The sequence below is a fragment of the Magallana gigas genome, chromosome 8 (genome assembly GCF_963853765.1).
Source record: "Magallana gigas chromosome 8, xbMagGiga1.1, whole genome shotgun sequence".
NCBI lineage: Eukaryota > Metazoa > Mollusca > Bivalvia > Ostreida > Ostreidae > Magallana > Magallana gigas.
Window position 1 is genome coordinate 11383119 of NC_088860.1, and position 13904 is coordinate 11397022.

The following is a 13904-nucleotide window of genomic DNA, read 5'->3' on the forward strand; positions in this document are numbered from 1 at the left end:
TTTCCATTATTATCACACAAAACATCATCTCGTGCATTTTATTAAATCGTTTTTGTAAAAAAAAAACAAAAAAAAAACGTAATTACTAAATATAATTAATAAAAAAAAAACATATGAAGACTAATTTAGCCAGAACACAAACAAACGAAAATGTTCTAACTGAACGAGTGTGAATGATTGTCCAGAAGGAGGAAATTGAATACCAAACACCGAGACACAACATAAATTCCACTGCAAAAATTCATTTTGCTCCCACACAATGAAAAGAAAGGAATCACTACCCCGTATGTGTACATGCCAGCATTTCATTCTCCAATTCCTTTTTGATATTCCGGTGCTCTGTGTTTTCTTGTTAACACACACCATTATTCGTTCAATTCAATATCGAACCCGGGGTTACTACTGGGGTGTTTAAAATCTTTCATCGCAGTGGAGAGCAAGGGCGCATGTTAAACACTGCTTCAAGTTTTCATTTAACTTAGTTCGAGATTTCTCCTTACAATTATTGGATTATTGTATTCTGTTGCTGTATTTCATAGACCAAGTACTGGATTAGTGTGTCGAGTTTCATTTTTTTCAAGGCGGGATCTTTTTAGCTGACGAAATTACTGGCATCAACTGTGCACTACCCCTCAGTAATCGTAGAAACCCCGTCATGTTTCTGGGGGTTAATATACGCAAGCTACATTGATAATGGAGTGATCATTATTGATTTTCAAATTTCCGGGTTACTAGCGATTGGAGACGGAGGTATCACTTATAGCAGAGACAGGTAAGAATCTTCAGGGCAGATAACGGGATAGCGGAATATAATTTGAAAACATTTGAGATCGTGTTAACTAAAGTATTTAGAATGTTGAGTTCATATTTCAAACAACCCATCATAAATACTTATGATTGTTAAATAGGAAACTGTATTTCTATACTCTGTTTAAGTACTTTGTGAACATACACGACCTCTTAATTTATAAACATTGTAAATTTACTGTCGCTTCTGTAGTATTTCCTTTTATATAGAAGACCTATTGGAGTCTATTTGAATGTGGATTCCTTTTAAATTTATTTTGAAAAAGGAGTTATTCAATCATAACATATTTATAGCCTAGTTTACCTGAAGACGAATTCACAGGTGAATTGAAAGCGTTTATTGAGAATGTAAACATCTTAATGGATGTGTCTGCATTTTTGACTCCTAGGAGACGGGATTGGCATCTTTCCGAATTTCCTCATAAAGACGAATTGGACGTGAAAAGGGATTAATTTCAACAATTTCAGGTACAAACATTTTTTGCTGGGTTCATCCTAGTATATAACTAAAGTCATTTTTGAATACCAATATCCATTTCATGGTTTTTAGCAATTTTTACAATGGACGGCTGTGTTCAGACTTTCAAAGTAAATTTACCAATATTTACATGTAGTATAGGATAGAAATACAGGTTGTCCCAAATATTTGATTCCTGTTGATTTTCCACGTACGATATTCTTTGGAAAGCCATTTATTTACATGTTATAGTTTTGAATTTAGTAAAACAAACCGCCCTCCCCCCGCCACTTATTTGCAAAATTAGACAGAACCCTAATTAAAACCCTTCTTTTTTTTGGATTGTCAAGATTTCTGATAAGTCAGTTTGGCGCACCCCCCCCCCCCCATTTCAATTTGCTTCCAATTCCACTGACTACTCTCTCTCTCTCTCTCTCTCTCTCTCTCTCAATAGTAAGCGTTGATAAGTTAATGGAAAGTCAACAGAACATGACTGATGTAGAAATTGTTTCCCTTATATTTGGTTAGACCAGGAATACTTTAACTAGTTTAACACCGTATTTCAGTTAAAAACGTTTTCGTGTAATGTGAGAGGTTGATGGCTGCTCTAAATCAATATTGTGGACTCCAATCCCCCTCACCGAATATTGAGATATCAAAGTACTTACGATCAACTTGGTGGCACCTATGTATTTATATAAGGGTTACAAATTACGTCTACTTGGCATTCGCCATGCTGAGAAAACACTGCATGTTTGGCTGACATTGCTAATTTAACGCAGGATCGAACTATTTTCTTGTAATACAGACCTTCAATACATCAATAACATTGCATCCAAATGCAATTTTTTCTTTTAAATTCTACCGCTGTTGATTTTTGCAGAAGAATAACATTTCTTTGATGTGCACTTATGAAGTTCTTTATTTATTTTATCAAATGGCACATAAAAGTCTGAACGTGTATGAAATTCAAAACAGGTGACATTTTGGTAGACAACATGGAGAAAATAGAAAAATCTTCCGATAGTGGAAAATATAAAAAGCTAATTGGCAAAAGTTGTTCAGTCATTTTTGAACATGTATATCAGTTTCTGCCAAGTGTTCATAAATTGATGGATGGTTTAAATAGTTAATTATCGCTTTTACGCTGTTTACCAACCACTTAACTTTCAATTATTCAAAATCAGTTTAAAGATTGCACGTACAATGTTTTATCTTTGGTTGGAGATTCAACTTACTGCTATAATGATATTTATAGGCACCTTTATATTTTTTTTTAGATGTAGATCTTTCTTTTGTTGTGATGTCCATTTGCCTTGGTGATTACTGTCGGAAATGTCAAGAGGAGGAAGTCGAAATTCCGTCGTTTTAACCAAATATGGCGAACGTCCGCTTATCGACGTGCCGCCATTGTCTCTATCAAAAAGCAGAGCCGATGATGATGTCCCTAGACACATCTTTAAAATTCCCGGGAAAAGAGAGACAAATGTGTATCATCAACCGCCGCGGTCGCCACAAGTCTCGCTCACGGCGCCGCAGCCTCAGCAGCGGCGGTATCAGGAACCGCTGATGGATCTACCCACCACCCAGTATCCTCGACCGAGTCACAGTCAAAACAGAAACTTTTATCAACCGCAATATCCTGTGCAGGTTAGAGCGCAACCCCCGCCGCCGCCACCACCGCCGCAACCGCAAATTCAGCAACGGGGATATTCAAATTTAGCACCCGATTCGAACTTAGTTCCGTATAATTACTCTCATTATCGACCACAGCCGCAACCCGTGCAACCTGTGCCACAATACAGCACAACATACGCCCCCGCACCGACTCAGCAACCAGTGCCTAATGGAACCCAGTCAAACGAAGTGCATGTGTATTATGGTCCTAATGGTGAAAGACTACCAGGACCTCTCCCTGCTCCTAACTACCCTACGGACTTTACTTTGGAAGGGACTTTAGAATACGGGAAATTAGTGTCGGTTAAAGTTCGGAACTCGAATATCTCGTACCGAGAAATGCCGGACTTCGTTTTCCGAGATTTGGTAAGGATGTACGGAACGATGGAGAGAACAGATGTGAAGATTGTGGCACAAGGAGGGGAGTACAACATATACGCCACACCCAGCACGTCTGATGGACATATCGCCAACAACCCTGGGTACATCTATGACCAGCCGCCATTGAGGCATGTTCCCGTCCCGGCCCATAGTCATCATAGTCACCAGCCCCCCGTCCCGGCCCATAGTCATCATAGTCACCAGCCGCAGGTTTACGACCACGAGGGGCAGGGGATCTACGATCCGTTCACCAAGATCTACAGGTACGGACCAGAAACTCGTAGGGTAAGGCGGAAGCGTTATCCTCCTGTCTCCAAGAGAGGCAGCAGTTTATCTGACGTCGAGGAAGATTATTTTGAGGACAGTGAACTGTTTACTAGAGATACGCGTCGTTGAATTTTTTTATGGTTTCTATTATTTTCAATTTTAAAAAGTCATTTGGAAACCAATACTGTTGTAAAGCGCACTTTGATTGGGATTTGCTTATTTTTTTGTGACGGGGATTGCCCTCCAAAAATCCATACATTCTAAAAGAGTAAGAAACCAAAACAAAATTTAAACTAATAGAAAGAAAGATAAACTTAATCATGTCAAATATTCATAATACGTACAATTTATTTGTTCATGTTACATACGAGACCGTTTGGACTGCATGAATTATTGATATTTTCGCTTAATTCTCTTGGAGAAAAAGCCCAGATGAAATATTTAGAAAAAATGAGAACCTTGCTTTAAAAGAAATTTTAAATTTGTAGCCAACTTGATTTCACTGAATAATGTATTCAGTAATTTTTTGTAGATGATGCAATTTAGGAGGAAGCACACAGTCTTAGAGTATGCACCAATAGCACGCCGTGGGTACAGCGTTTGAGAAGCGAATCAAATCATGCTGCGGTTGCAACTTCACCACAGTTTTGTTTGTTTGCACCAACTAATTGTACTGTACATGTATTTGGTAACTTTTTGGTGGATTGAAAAAGAGAAAATCGGATTTGCATTTATAGATGTTTATCACCACAGAATGCAATGTTTTTGTTTAGTCGCGTCTTATATTGATATAATAAGTTATGCACCTGAAACAAAGAAGTTTTTCATTCATCCGTTGTTTTTTACGTATTTTAAGGAGTATCATGTATATAAATGCTGAATTCATTTATCATGATGGATACAAATAAAGTTCAATATACCGGTATTTATATTTTTGGTTTTCATAATTTTTGCCAAAAGTATTAAATATAACACATTTCTCAAGCAAACGAATTGCCCTTAAACTCGGCCATCCCTAACAGCTACAAAAAACAAAAACAAAAAAACTATGAATTGGGAGGTTTGTAGAGCAACTTGGCGCCATTTGGAAATTCAACATGCATCTAGGTGTCCGATACATCCCGTATGTATAAATGAACCATCCTTATGTAATAGTACACAATACTTGCAGGGACGTAAAACAGAGAGAGGGCACTTTATTCTCAATAACTAGTATGCTGTTTCTTATATTTACCTAATAATATACGCTTTTTGTATTAAGCCAAAAGCCCAAGCCCCCTCCCCACAAACAAACACCTTAAAAACAACGCAGTGCCATTCACATTATCTCCAAGTGACATTTACTAAAAAGAAATATTTTACTCCATGTACATATATTTGTATTTTTAAATCTATTTTCCGTCGGTAAGATATCAACAGTCGAACACATGCATTTAATTTTGAATTTCTTTATGCGTATACCTAAAACTAATAATGTTCTTTTGTCATCACAAACAATAAAAACACTCTCGACTAAAGAAACCTTTAAATAAACTTAAATACGTGAAGTAGTGCTTTCTTTCATATTTCATTGCCCTCAAACCAAAGAATTAAATATATTCCGACAACTGTGCGCTTGCAATAAAGGCTAGAAACGCTTAACTCGGTATATTATTGAAAATATATGAAAGAAATCAGTTCAATAAAGAAAGTAAAGACAAATTTTTTTTTTTTGAAAAATCACTTTGTAAAACTTTGATAAAACAGTCTACTCCAAAATTCTTGTCAAGTTCAAATCCTCTATGACACATTTCTAAAATTTATATACTGCGGAATGTAGTTTACAACGCCAGCTGTCACATGTATCGTATATGTAAGCTCACTGCAATTTGAAAGCGATTCCAACCTTTGTTTCAAAACATCGCGGCTAAAGAAGTGACTTCTACACAGTGTTCAATATTTTTCCCTTATTAAACGAACATCACATTTATTTAATTGTTCCTCACAAACAAAGAAAATATTGTCAATAATATTGTCGTGTACAGTATATGTACATAACTTATAAAATCGATTTATGTATAAGATTTACTGCATAAATATGATACATTGGTCTTAAGTGCATCATTGCAACTAACTATACATTTAAATTCATTTTTATATAGTAAATTATATGCTATAGTCATATTTGTTTAAATGCCTAAAATCTACAGTAAGTTATTTACACTGAATTTATAGAATCTCTTTTGTCTGTCCACATTTGTACCACACTGCTGTTGGCTGTTTTTCGTTGTTTCAGGAGATCATTAATCCGTCCATCAAATAACCCGTATGTTCCTCCTACAATCCATGATTCAATTCAACAAAATGTACATTTATGTTAAAACAATGCTAAATTGCAGCCAAATTTTCCTTTAAAATTTTCTTCTTCGATCAAAATCTTACATCGAGATTTACAGTCCGACTTAGTTATCTCGAACCAGATGGGACTGTTTAAAAACTTCGAGATATCAGAGTATTCGAGATATCGACGTTGAAATACTTAAAAAATAAGTGGTTAGGACTAACAAATCACTTCAACAATTCCCTTGTATTTGAGATATCAAAGTTCAAATGTGTATTTAAAACAATGCTGATATTGCGGCCAAATTTTCTGTTACAATTTTTTATTACTAGTATATAGTCTTCCACCAAAATCTGATATTGAGAAGAATCTTGTATTGTTGTACTGCATGGAAAGTGTGAGAACCTAACATTTTACCTGTTTGGATTATGAGAAAACATTTTACCTGAGTGTCGATAGTGAGGAAACTTAAGGACAGTGGAGATAGTAAGGAAGCCTTAGTTTGGTTTTCAGATAATAAGGGAAAAAAAATACCAATTTAAATAAGGAGCGAATATTACAGTTGAGAGAATATATGTGTATGTGTGTATAATTTTAAAAAATCACATGATAGAAGAATAAAAAAACATCCATTTTCAAATCCTAGGAGTGAGGCAAGGGATGAATTAATATTGAGGAAATATTTTAGCTGAGTGGATTGTTAGAAACTGTGTATTGATGTGGACGGACGTTTATCTGATGTAGATAGTGGTAGATAGTGCTTTACCATTTTATATACATGTAGTAAAAGAACATTATACCAGAGTATAGATAGTGAGAATATTGTATACATAATAATATCCATTTTCCATGAGACTTTGGATATTAGATTTAAGAAATCGTTTACCTGTGTGGATGAACAGGATTGTATTTCCCTTGAACCTGCTTGGATTGTTATTTAGCTCAGACACCAGCCCTCTCACTGCTTTTCCAGTGTATGTAGGATCTAGAACCACCCCTGTCGTGGCTCCAATATTCATTATGAATTCTACAGAAGAAATTGAAATGATTAAACTCAGAGCATTCCATAGCACTACTTAAGTTTACTGCATTTCATAATCATATACCGGTACTGTATGTACATGTGTTTATGTTACAGCCTATACATGTATTTGGTAAATACATAAAATATGTCACACGAACCAAGTTCATCCTGCGTAGAGAGCCCGTAACCTCGGCCTTTGTAACCTTCTATGATGTCTAGAATTTCCTCTGATCTGACATCGGTCAATCCCAGTTCAGTCAGAGTCTCGTTGACATGATCATGGAAGTATTTAGCATCATCACATACAATCACAGCATGGACTCTACAAAATTTCCGCCCAGTGTCATTAATTTAATATCAATTCAAAATTTTCACATACCTAGTATGTATAATATGTATGCCCAAAGTCAATTAATCAACAGGTTTGACAAATGTTTTCTTCATTAAAATTGCCTTAAAAACTTAAAATATTTTTATCACTTGTAGTCCATCTCAGTCATTGTGAGATGTGAGTACATTTAACTAAAGATAATACCATTCTCTTTTATATAATACTTTTATATCCAGACATAAATATGCAGGTACTGACTTGACCTTTGACCCTGTGAGATGATTGGCTATACAAAGTCCAGCAGCAGTTCCTCCACTCCCACATGTTACTACGATATCTGTGATATCTGATATCTGAAGATATAACATGTAACACAGGTCACTACAGAATCTGTGAAAGCTGATATCTGAGGATATAACATATATTCAGGTCACTACGATATCTGTGCCATCTATGGATATAACATATAATACAGGTCACTACAATATCTGTGATATCTGATGATATAACATGTAACACAGGTCACTACAAAATCTGTGAAAGCTGATATCTGAGGATATAACATATAATTCAGGTCACAACGATATCTGTGCCATCTATGGATATAACATATAATACAGGTCACTACAATATCTTAAGATACAAAAAATAGAGACAGTATTTTTCTCTCCACTCTTTAAATGCTTATATATACAAATGCATCAAAATTAAAATTCAAAGCTGATTATGCCAAAACCAAAGGACAAGGAAGAAAATAGTTATATAGTAGTGTATTAAATGGGAGGATTTTTTATTGGATTAGGGAAAAGGTCTACTTTTTCTTGAACTCAAAGTGTTTACTCTTGGCTGTGTGGCCAGTCACTAGGGTCTAATAAGTCAACTGTTCTTTACACTTTTAAAAAATAGTTTGTTTTCGTGTTAGACCAGTACTGTATCACATACATGTAAATAAATTACACTGTTCCACCCTCAAGAAGTGACATCAAAGTTTATTCAACAATTATTATAATATGGTATGAACTGCATTACTTAATACATGTACATGTAGAATATATTACAATGTTTTAAATGTAAAGAACTTACAGAAGACTGTATATCATCAAAAACTGTCAGGAAACCAAAAACTCCAATAGTATTAGATCCTCCCACAGGAATCAAATAACTCCCCTCTCCTGTTGTCTCTCTAAAAAATGTTTTCTACAACTTATACCTGGTTCATGTATAAACAACTATTAAAGTATTACATTTACTTGACCCAAAGAGTTGCATCATATCAAAGTGCATTTGTAGAGAGATCTTCTGTAAACTAAGAAAGAAAAATTTGAACTGTTTATTTTAAAAATATATGTTTTATAGAAATACATTTTCATGGTATCCCAGATAAAACTTTTCCACCAACATGTACTTTTTAAGAATATGTCAATTCAATACACTCAAAGTTACCGAATTACAAAAATGTTACCTAATAGTGTTGGCCAGTTTTTCCATCCTTGGTTTCAGTTCTGTGAGGTAGGGAGAGAGTCTAGGCACCATGTACATGTGAGCACCACACAGTCTGTTCAGTAAAACATTGCCTTCACAGCCAACCTCATCCACATTCTACCAAAACAATAAACATCCTTCATTCTTTTTTTTCTTCATTAATATACTGCAAGAGTTTCTGGTCACAAATAAAAATACATTTTGAAAAATTATTCATAAGGTCAGTGCTGAGTGCCATTTGTACCAAGTGCTTTTTTGAAATATTGTGATATGAATTTCTTCTGAGTGCAGAGTGCAAGACCAAGCAAATCATTTTTTTCCCAAAAATTGTAGTTGATAATGCATTTAATCTCGTTTTATTACATTTGAATAGTAATTGAATTATTTTTAATATCTACAGTAAAACACACTTATAGCAGTCACATTTATAATGAATTGACGCTAATTGCGAAATTATTTTCATTCCCCGTGGTTTTTAAACATAATTTGAAGCAAAATCGTTCCTACCTACCACTTCATTAAAAGCATGTTTTACTGTATTTTTCACATTATATTTTTTGTCCTTTTCTCTGCCCATGTCTGATACCTGTACATCCCCTCTAAGTACTAGATGTGGAGTCAGACCTAGCTCCCTGGCAGCAAGGGCTGTAATCCTGCAGTGATTGGACTGGATTCCACCACATGTTATCACATGTTTACACTCTGTATGTAAAGCATCAGCCAGCAAGAACTCCAGTTTTCTTATCTGTGAAAATAATGCATAATCTGTGTGTATATGTAGATTGTTTTCAACCAATAACATTTGTTATAAAAGATATTTCTCTAACTTAATTTCACCTTGACACCAAATGGCAGTTACGATACAGCTTTCACCAAACTATATTGTGAAAATTGATCACTCCTCAAACAACATAATTACATCTAGTAAAGTTAATTCATCAAATTATTCTGTGTAATACAACAAAAACAAACATTACATGAAGAAGAAAAATATAGAAATAATCAAATTGAATATACATGCATTAACAAATCTTATTTGAAAGTTAACAATACTGCTTATATACAAGCTGTACATTAACAGTATTATTAACTAACAGATGTAATTTGTTAATATATATTCAATTTGATTATATCTACATTTTTCACCATGTAATGTTTGCTTTTTTCTGAGAGAGCATGGATTAGTGATCACCTTGTTTCCTGAGATTACTGCTCCATCTGTGTCTTCTCTTCTCATGAACACCTTAAAGGAATCGGGAACACCAGGGAGGTTCCATAGATTTATTTGATTGTTTTTCACACTTAGCTGAAAACAAAAAATATGTATTTTGGAAAACAAAAATAGAAAGTGGATTGGAAAAAATATGAATATTTTTTTTATTTAAATCATGTCAATATCTTGGCAAATATTTCATAATATGTACATATTAGTCTAAAATTCATTGTATGCCTGATTGTGCATTTCACTTAATTAAAACTTTAAATCATATTTGAAATTGGTATGTTATTTGGGTGATGTGTTAATATTATTAAAGTGGACAGACAAAGCTTTCGTCCACTTCAATCCGCTTCATTATTTCATTAAATAAGATTACCTACAGGAATGATAAACTTGGGGATGTTTCTGAGACCCTGAGCCCATGAGGGTGGAGAAAACCTCTTTAGTTTAGATAACGCCGAGGATAAAGCCATGTTATCCACATCATTCGCTAACGATTCTTCACCTGAAAAATATATGAAAAAAATTAGGGAGTTCTATTGTCAAATAAGCCCAGTTACTGAACTGTGTCTAAATAATTACCATAGGCATAGTATTAAGTCCATAAAAATAAGTAACTCACATTTCGACTCCATTTTATCGAACTGACCCCCACCCAACTGATAAGGCCGTGACCTACTTAAACAGAGTATTGAAATGACTAAACTCTATTAAGTGTATTGTTTAACTTATTGCCTACCTAGACCGGTACTCTTTTATGCATGTCATGATCGGAGTATATCTGCAACTGCTGGTATTGTAATGTCGTTTCCTGAATTGTTGTTATTAATTTACAAATTCAGATAGGATATAATGTATGCCTACTAAATTTAAAGTTTATGTACAACTTTACTTTTTCCGGAAAGATTTGATACTATCTAAACAGGTCGAGACCACTATATTTTGTGACGTCGGCATAAATTTGCATACTAAATTAGCCATCTGTTTACTTTTATCGACAAACCAATCAGATGAATGAGTTGCAAGGCATTGTGGGCTACTACAAGTTTCAGTGAATACAAAACGTATTGAAAATATATACCATTTTGAATTGTCCTTTGGAAACTCATTTTGAATGATTTTTCAGAATTTATCAAATTAATATGGACAGTTATGTCTCAACTTCAATTTCTATGCTCACATTTAAAAAATATTGCATATGAGGACTTATATCAACCTATATAAATACCCCATTGTCACTGTTAAAAAGAGAGGTACGTCCTATAGAATTAGAAGCAGCGAGTACCGTTTTTTCACGTGATATCCCATATTTTAAGGCAACATTATTAGAATGCGCGTTGATATTTTCTTCAGGGACATTCATCAGAATGCTTAACGGACAAAATACTATATGCTGCACAGCTTGCGCTTCTGCATTTGTATATTTCTGCATTTCTACTACCGTGGCTATTCACGTATGTTAAAAATGTACAGTTATCTGTGTTTATTTCTAGTGCACAATGCTAAAGTCACCAATACACAACTGTGCAGTTTTTTCTTATCAAAACCTGTTTGTACTTGTACATGCGTATGTTTGTCAGTCGTTTGATACTGATCATTTTTGAAGCAACAATTGATCAACTAAAACAACAGTATTTTTCAATGTGAGCATGGAACAAAGTTAATGGTACGTAATCTTTCCTTTTTTACCTTCTAAAGTAAAAATCAAGATGTACAAACATTCCGGCAAGCAATTAAATATTGTGAATAAAACAGACAAAAACCACGTGCGTCTGTTGAATCGTAAACACGTTGTAGACCGTCATGCATTGCAACTCATTCACTGGATTGGAGAATCTGTTTGACGAAAATACTGTCACGTGTTAAATAATGCTATCCATATAAGGTAGTGTACCCGACCTGCTAAAGAAAAAAATAACTATTGGAATATTTACTTTCATGATATACTTCCTTAAATTTGAAACATTTAGTGTGTCACTGGACTCAATGTCGGTAGCTCTGCGCTGTGCTTTGTTCTTTAATATGGAACGAATCTTCACAGTGTCTCTTTGTCAAATAGAACAATACGCATATTTAGTTTGCATGCAAAAAGCGTTTCGGTTACAAATTAACAATAGAAAGGTTTTAAAAAAACAACTTATTGACGGTTGAAACTTGGTTTATCTATCGCAGAAAAAAATGACGACAATTTAATGAAACAATTAAATACAGATCATGAAGAGGGTTGAAAAGTCTCCGTATGCAGCCCGACCATCAATGACAATGCCAATTCAGAGGCCAAAGAACGTTAACATAGCCAAGGGTAAAGCAAGGAGAATGCCTGTGAAAACCGTTAGTCCGAAACGAGAGGGAAATAGCCGTGAGGTTGGAGAAAAGCAAAATGGTAGAGACCAACAAGAGACTCAGGTGTTGTCAGGTCGGGAAACTACAGGAACAAAGACCTCAGAAGGAGATGTAGGGCACGCCAGTCAACGTACAGAAATGAGTTCGGCAGAAAACCAAGCCAATACGGAACCTTCGAGATGCGTATCAGAAACGAACTCGGAGGACAACAGAAAGCACAACACTGTAGTTCTTGAGAAAGAAACGGAGAGTAAGAAAGTTGAAGTTCAAAATGATTCCACGCAAACAATAAATGAGGATACTGATTCCTCTGAAAAGTTTGAAGAGCCGAATGGTGATTTCCAAAGCAGTGACGTGAACAGCCTGGTGATAAATGAGAGCCTGGTGTCTCCAAAAGCAAATTTCAATGCTCGTCTTGAGAAAGTGGATAGGAAAGAACCTCCCTTGTCCGAAATATGTACAGAGCACAATGAGACGTTGATTATATTCTGTAGGGATTGCAAATTACCAGTTTGCACGGAATGCGTTAGGACAACACATAAAGAACATGAATGGATCCAGCTTCAAAAAGCTGGCCAACTCATGCGGAAGAAACTGGCTCAGCATCGAAAAGACATGGTCAAAACACATCTTCCAAACTTTATGGCATGTTTAGAAAAAGCCCGAATAGCGAAGGAAACGGTACAACGGCAAAGAAAAGAAAAAATGGAGGAAATTGTTGCTCAGAGAGACGAAATAATTTCGGCGGTCACTGGTCTTAGTCAAGTAATGTTGGACTCGTGCAATGAAGACTTAAAGATAAACGATGGAATTATAACGCAAATGGAAAATGACGTGGCCGAATTAGAAACGGTGGCATCTAAGTTGCAAGAAAGCACATTGAGTTGCGCGAGCGATACCGAAGCAATACAAATGGAAATCCGTTTATCATCCATTCTGCAGAAAACGGTCCCGGTCGATGTAGCCTTCAACACAAAAATCTATTTCATACCAGGAGAAATCGACATTGATCAACTAGAAAATATGCTTGGAAAACTAACCGGCTTCGAACCTAAACAAGAAGCAGACGACACTTGTGCAAATCCTGACGTCACCAAATCCACACTGAGGTCACCACGGAGACCAATTCGACCTCTGAATGACTTTCAAAAATGTGTTCAGTGTAAACGGATGGTAAAGAATTTTGTGAAAGTTAAATACATGTGTGGACATAAAATTTGCAATTTCTGCTGGTTTGCGACCATGAACAGTACCCGTTGTCCAAACTGCAACTCTCTCTAGATTGTATTATCCATCAGCTGACAGTTATTTTTTGCGATATTGTGTGTCTGAAGAATATGTACTGACAAAGCTAAAACGATTACCAAACCATCAATGTAAATGTATTTTGTTGAGGAAGATATACAGTTGTGATGAAGTAACACGCACATAACGTAACGTCATATTTTCATTTAGAGTGTTTTTCATACACAGCTGATCACATGCGTATTCACCGATTTTAAGGCTCACTCAGTCAGTTTAGCAATTTCAACCTATATAACTTGTATAATAAATCAACTAAAGTGTTGTGCTGTTTCACAAGAAATTCGCCTTTTT

General features: G+C 35.2%; 2 protein-coding genes across 5 annotated transcripts; one reads left to right on the top strand and one right to left on the bottom strand.

The window, feature by feature from the left end:
- The first annotated feature begins 224 nt into the window (after positions 1 to 224).
- On the top strand, positions 225 to 4514 carry LOC105325924 (uncharacterized). Of its 2 annotated transcripts, none has more exons than XM_020066199.3 (4): positions 225 to 772; positions 1197 to 1275; positions 2545 to 3607; positions 4122 to 4514. In XM_020066199.3, the coding sequence occupies exons 3-4, from the start codon at positions 2600 to 2602 to the stop codon at positions 4191 to 4193; spliced, it is 1080 nt and encodes a 359-aa protein (XP_019921758.3). In that variant the 5' UTR covers positions 225 to 772; positions 1197 to 1275; positions 2545 to 2599; the 3' UTR covers positions 4194 to 4514. The 2 variants fall into 2 exon arrangements, with proteins under 2 accessions (XP_019921758.3, XP_065925729.1); XM_066069657.1 differs by having other exon boundaries at positions 264 to 772; positions 2545 to 3585.
- A 1032-nt stretch (positions 4515 to 5546) lies between these two features.
- On the bottom strand, positions 5547 to 10852 carry LOC105325925 (uncharacterized). Of its 3 annotated transcripts, none has more exons than XM_011425719.4 (10): positions 10588 to 10671; positions 10346 to 10470; positions 9939 to 10052; positions 9333 to 9491; positions 8727 to 8863; positions 8348 to 8447; positions 7523 to 7617; positions 7092 to 7255; positions 6796 to 6936; positions 5547 to 5905 (listed from the first exon to the last, which is right to left on the bottom strand). In XM_011425719.4, exons 1-10 carry the CDS (start codon positions 10598 to 10600, stop codon positions 5787 to 5789), a joined length of 1167 nt encoding a protein of 388 aa, XP_011424021.4. In that variant the 5' UTR covers positions 10601 to 10671; the 3' UTR covers positions 5547 to 5786. The 3 variants fall into 3 exon arrangements, with proteins under 3 accessions (XP_011424021.4, XP_034329285.2, XP_034329286.2); XM_034473394.2 differs by lacking the exon at positions 10588 to 10671 and adding an exon at positions 10705 to 10852 and having other exon boundaries at positions 5548 to 5905; XM_034473395.2 differs by lacking the exon at positions 10588 to 10671 and having other exon boundaries at positions 5548 to 5905; positions 10342 to 10470.
- Between the last annotated feature and the right edge of the window lie 3052 nt (positions 10853 to 13904).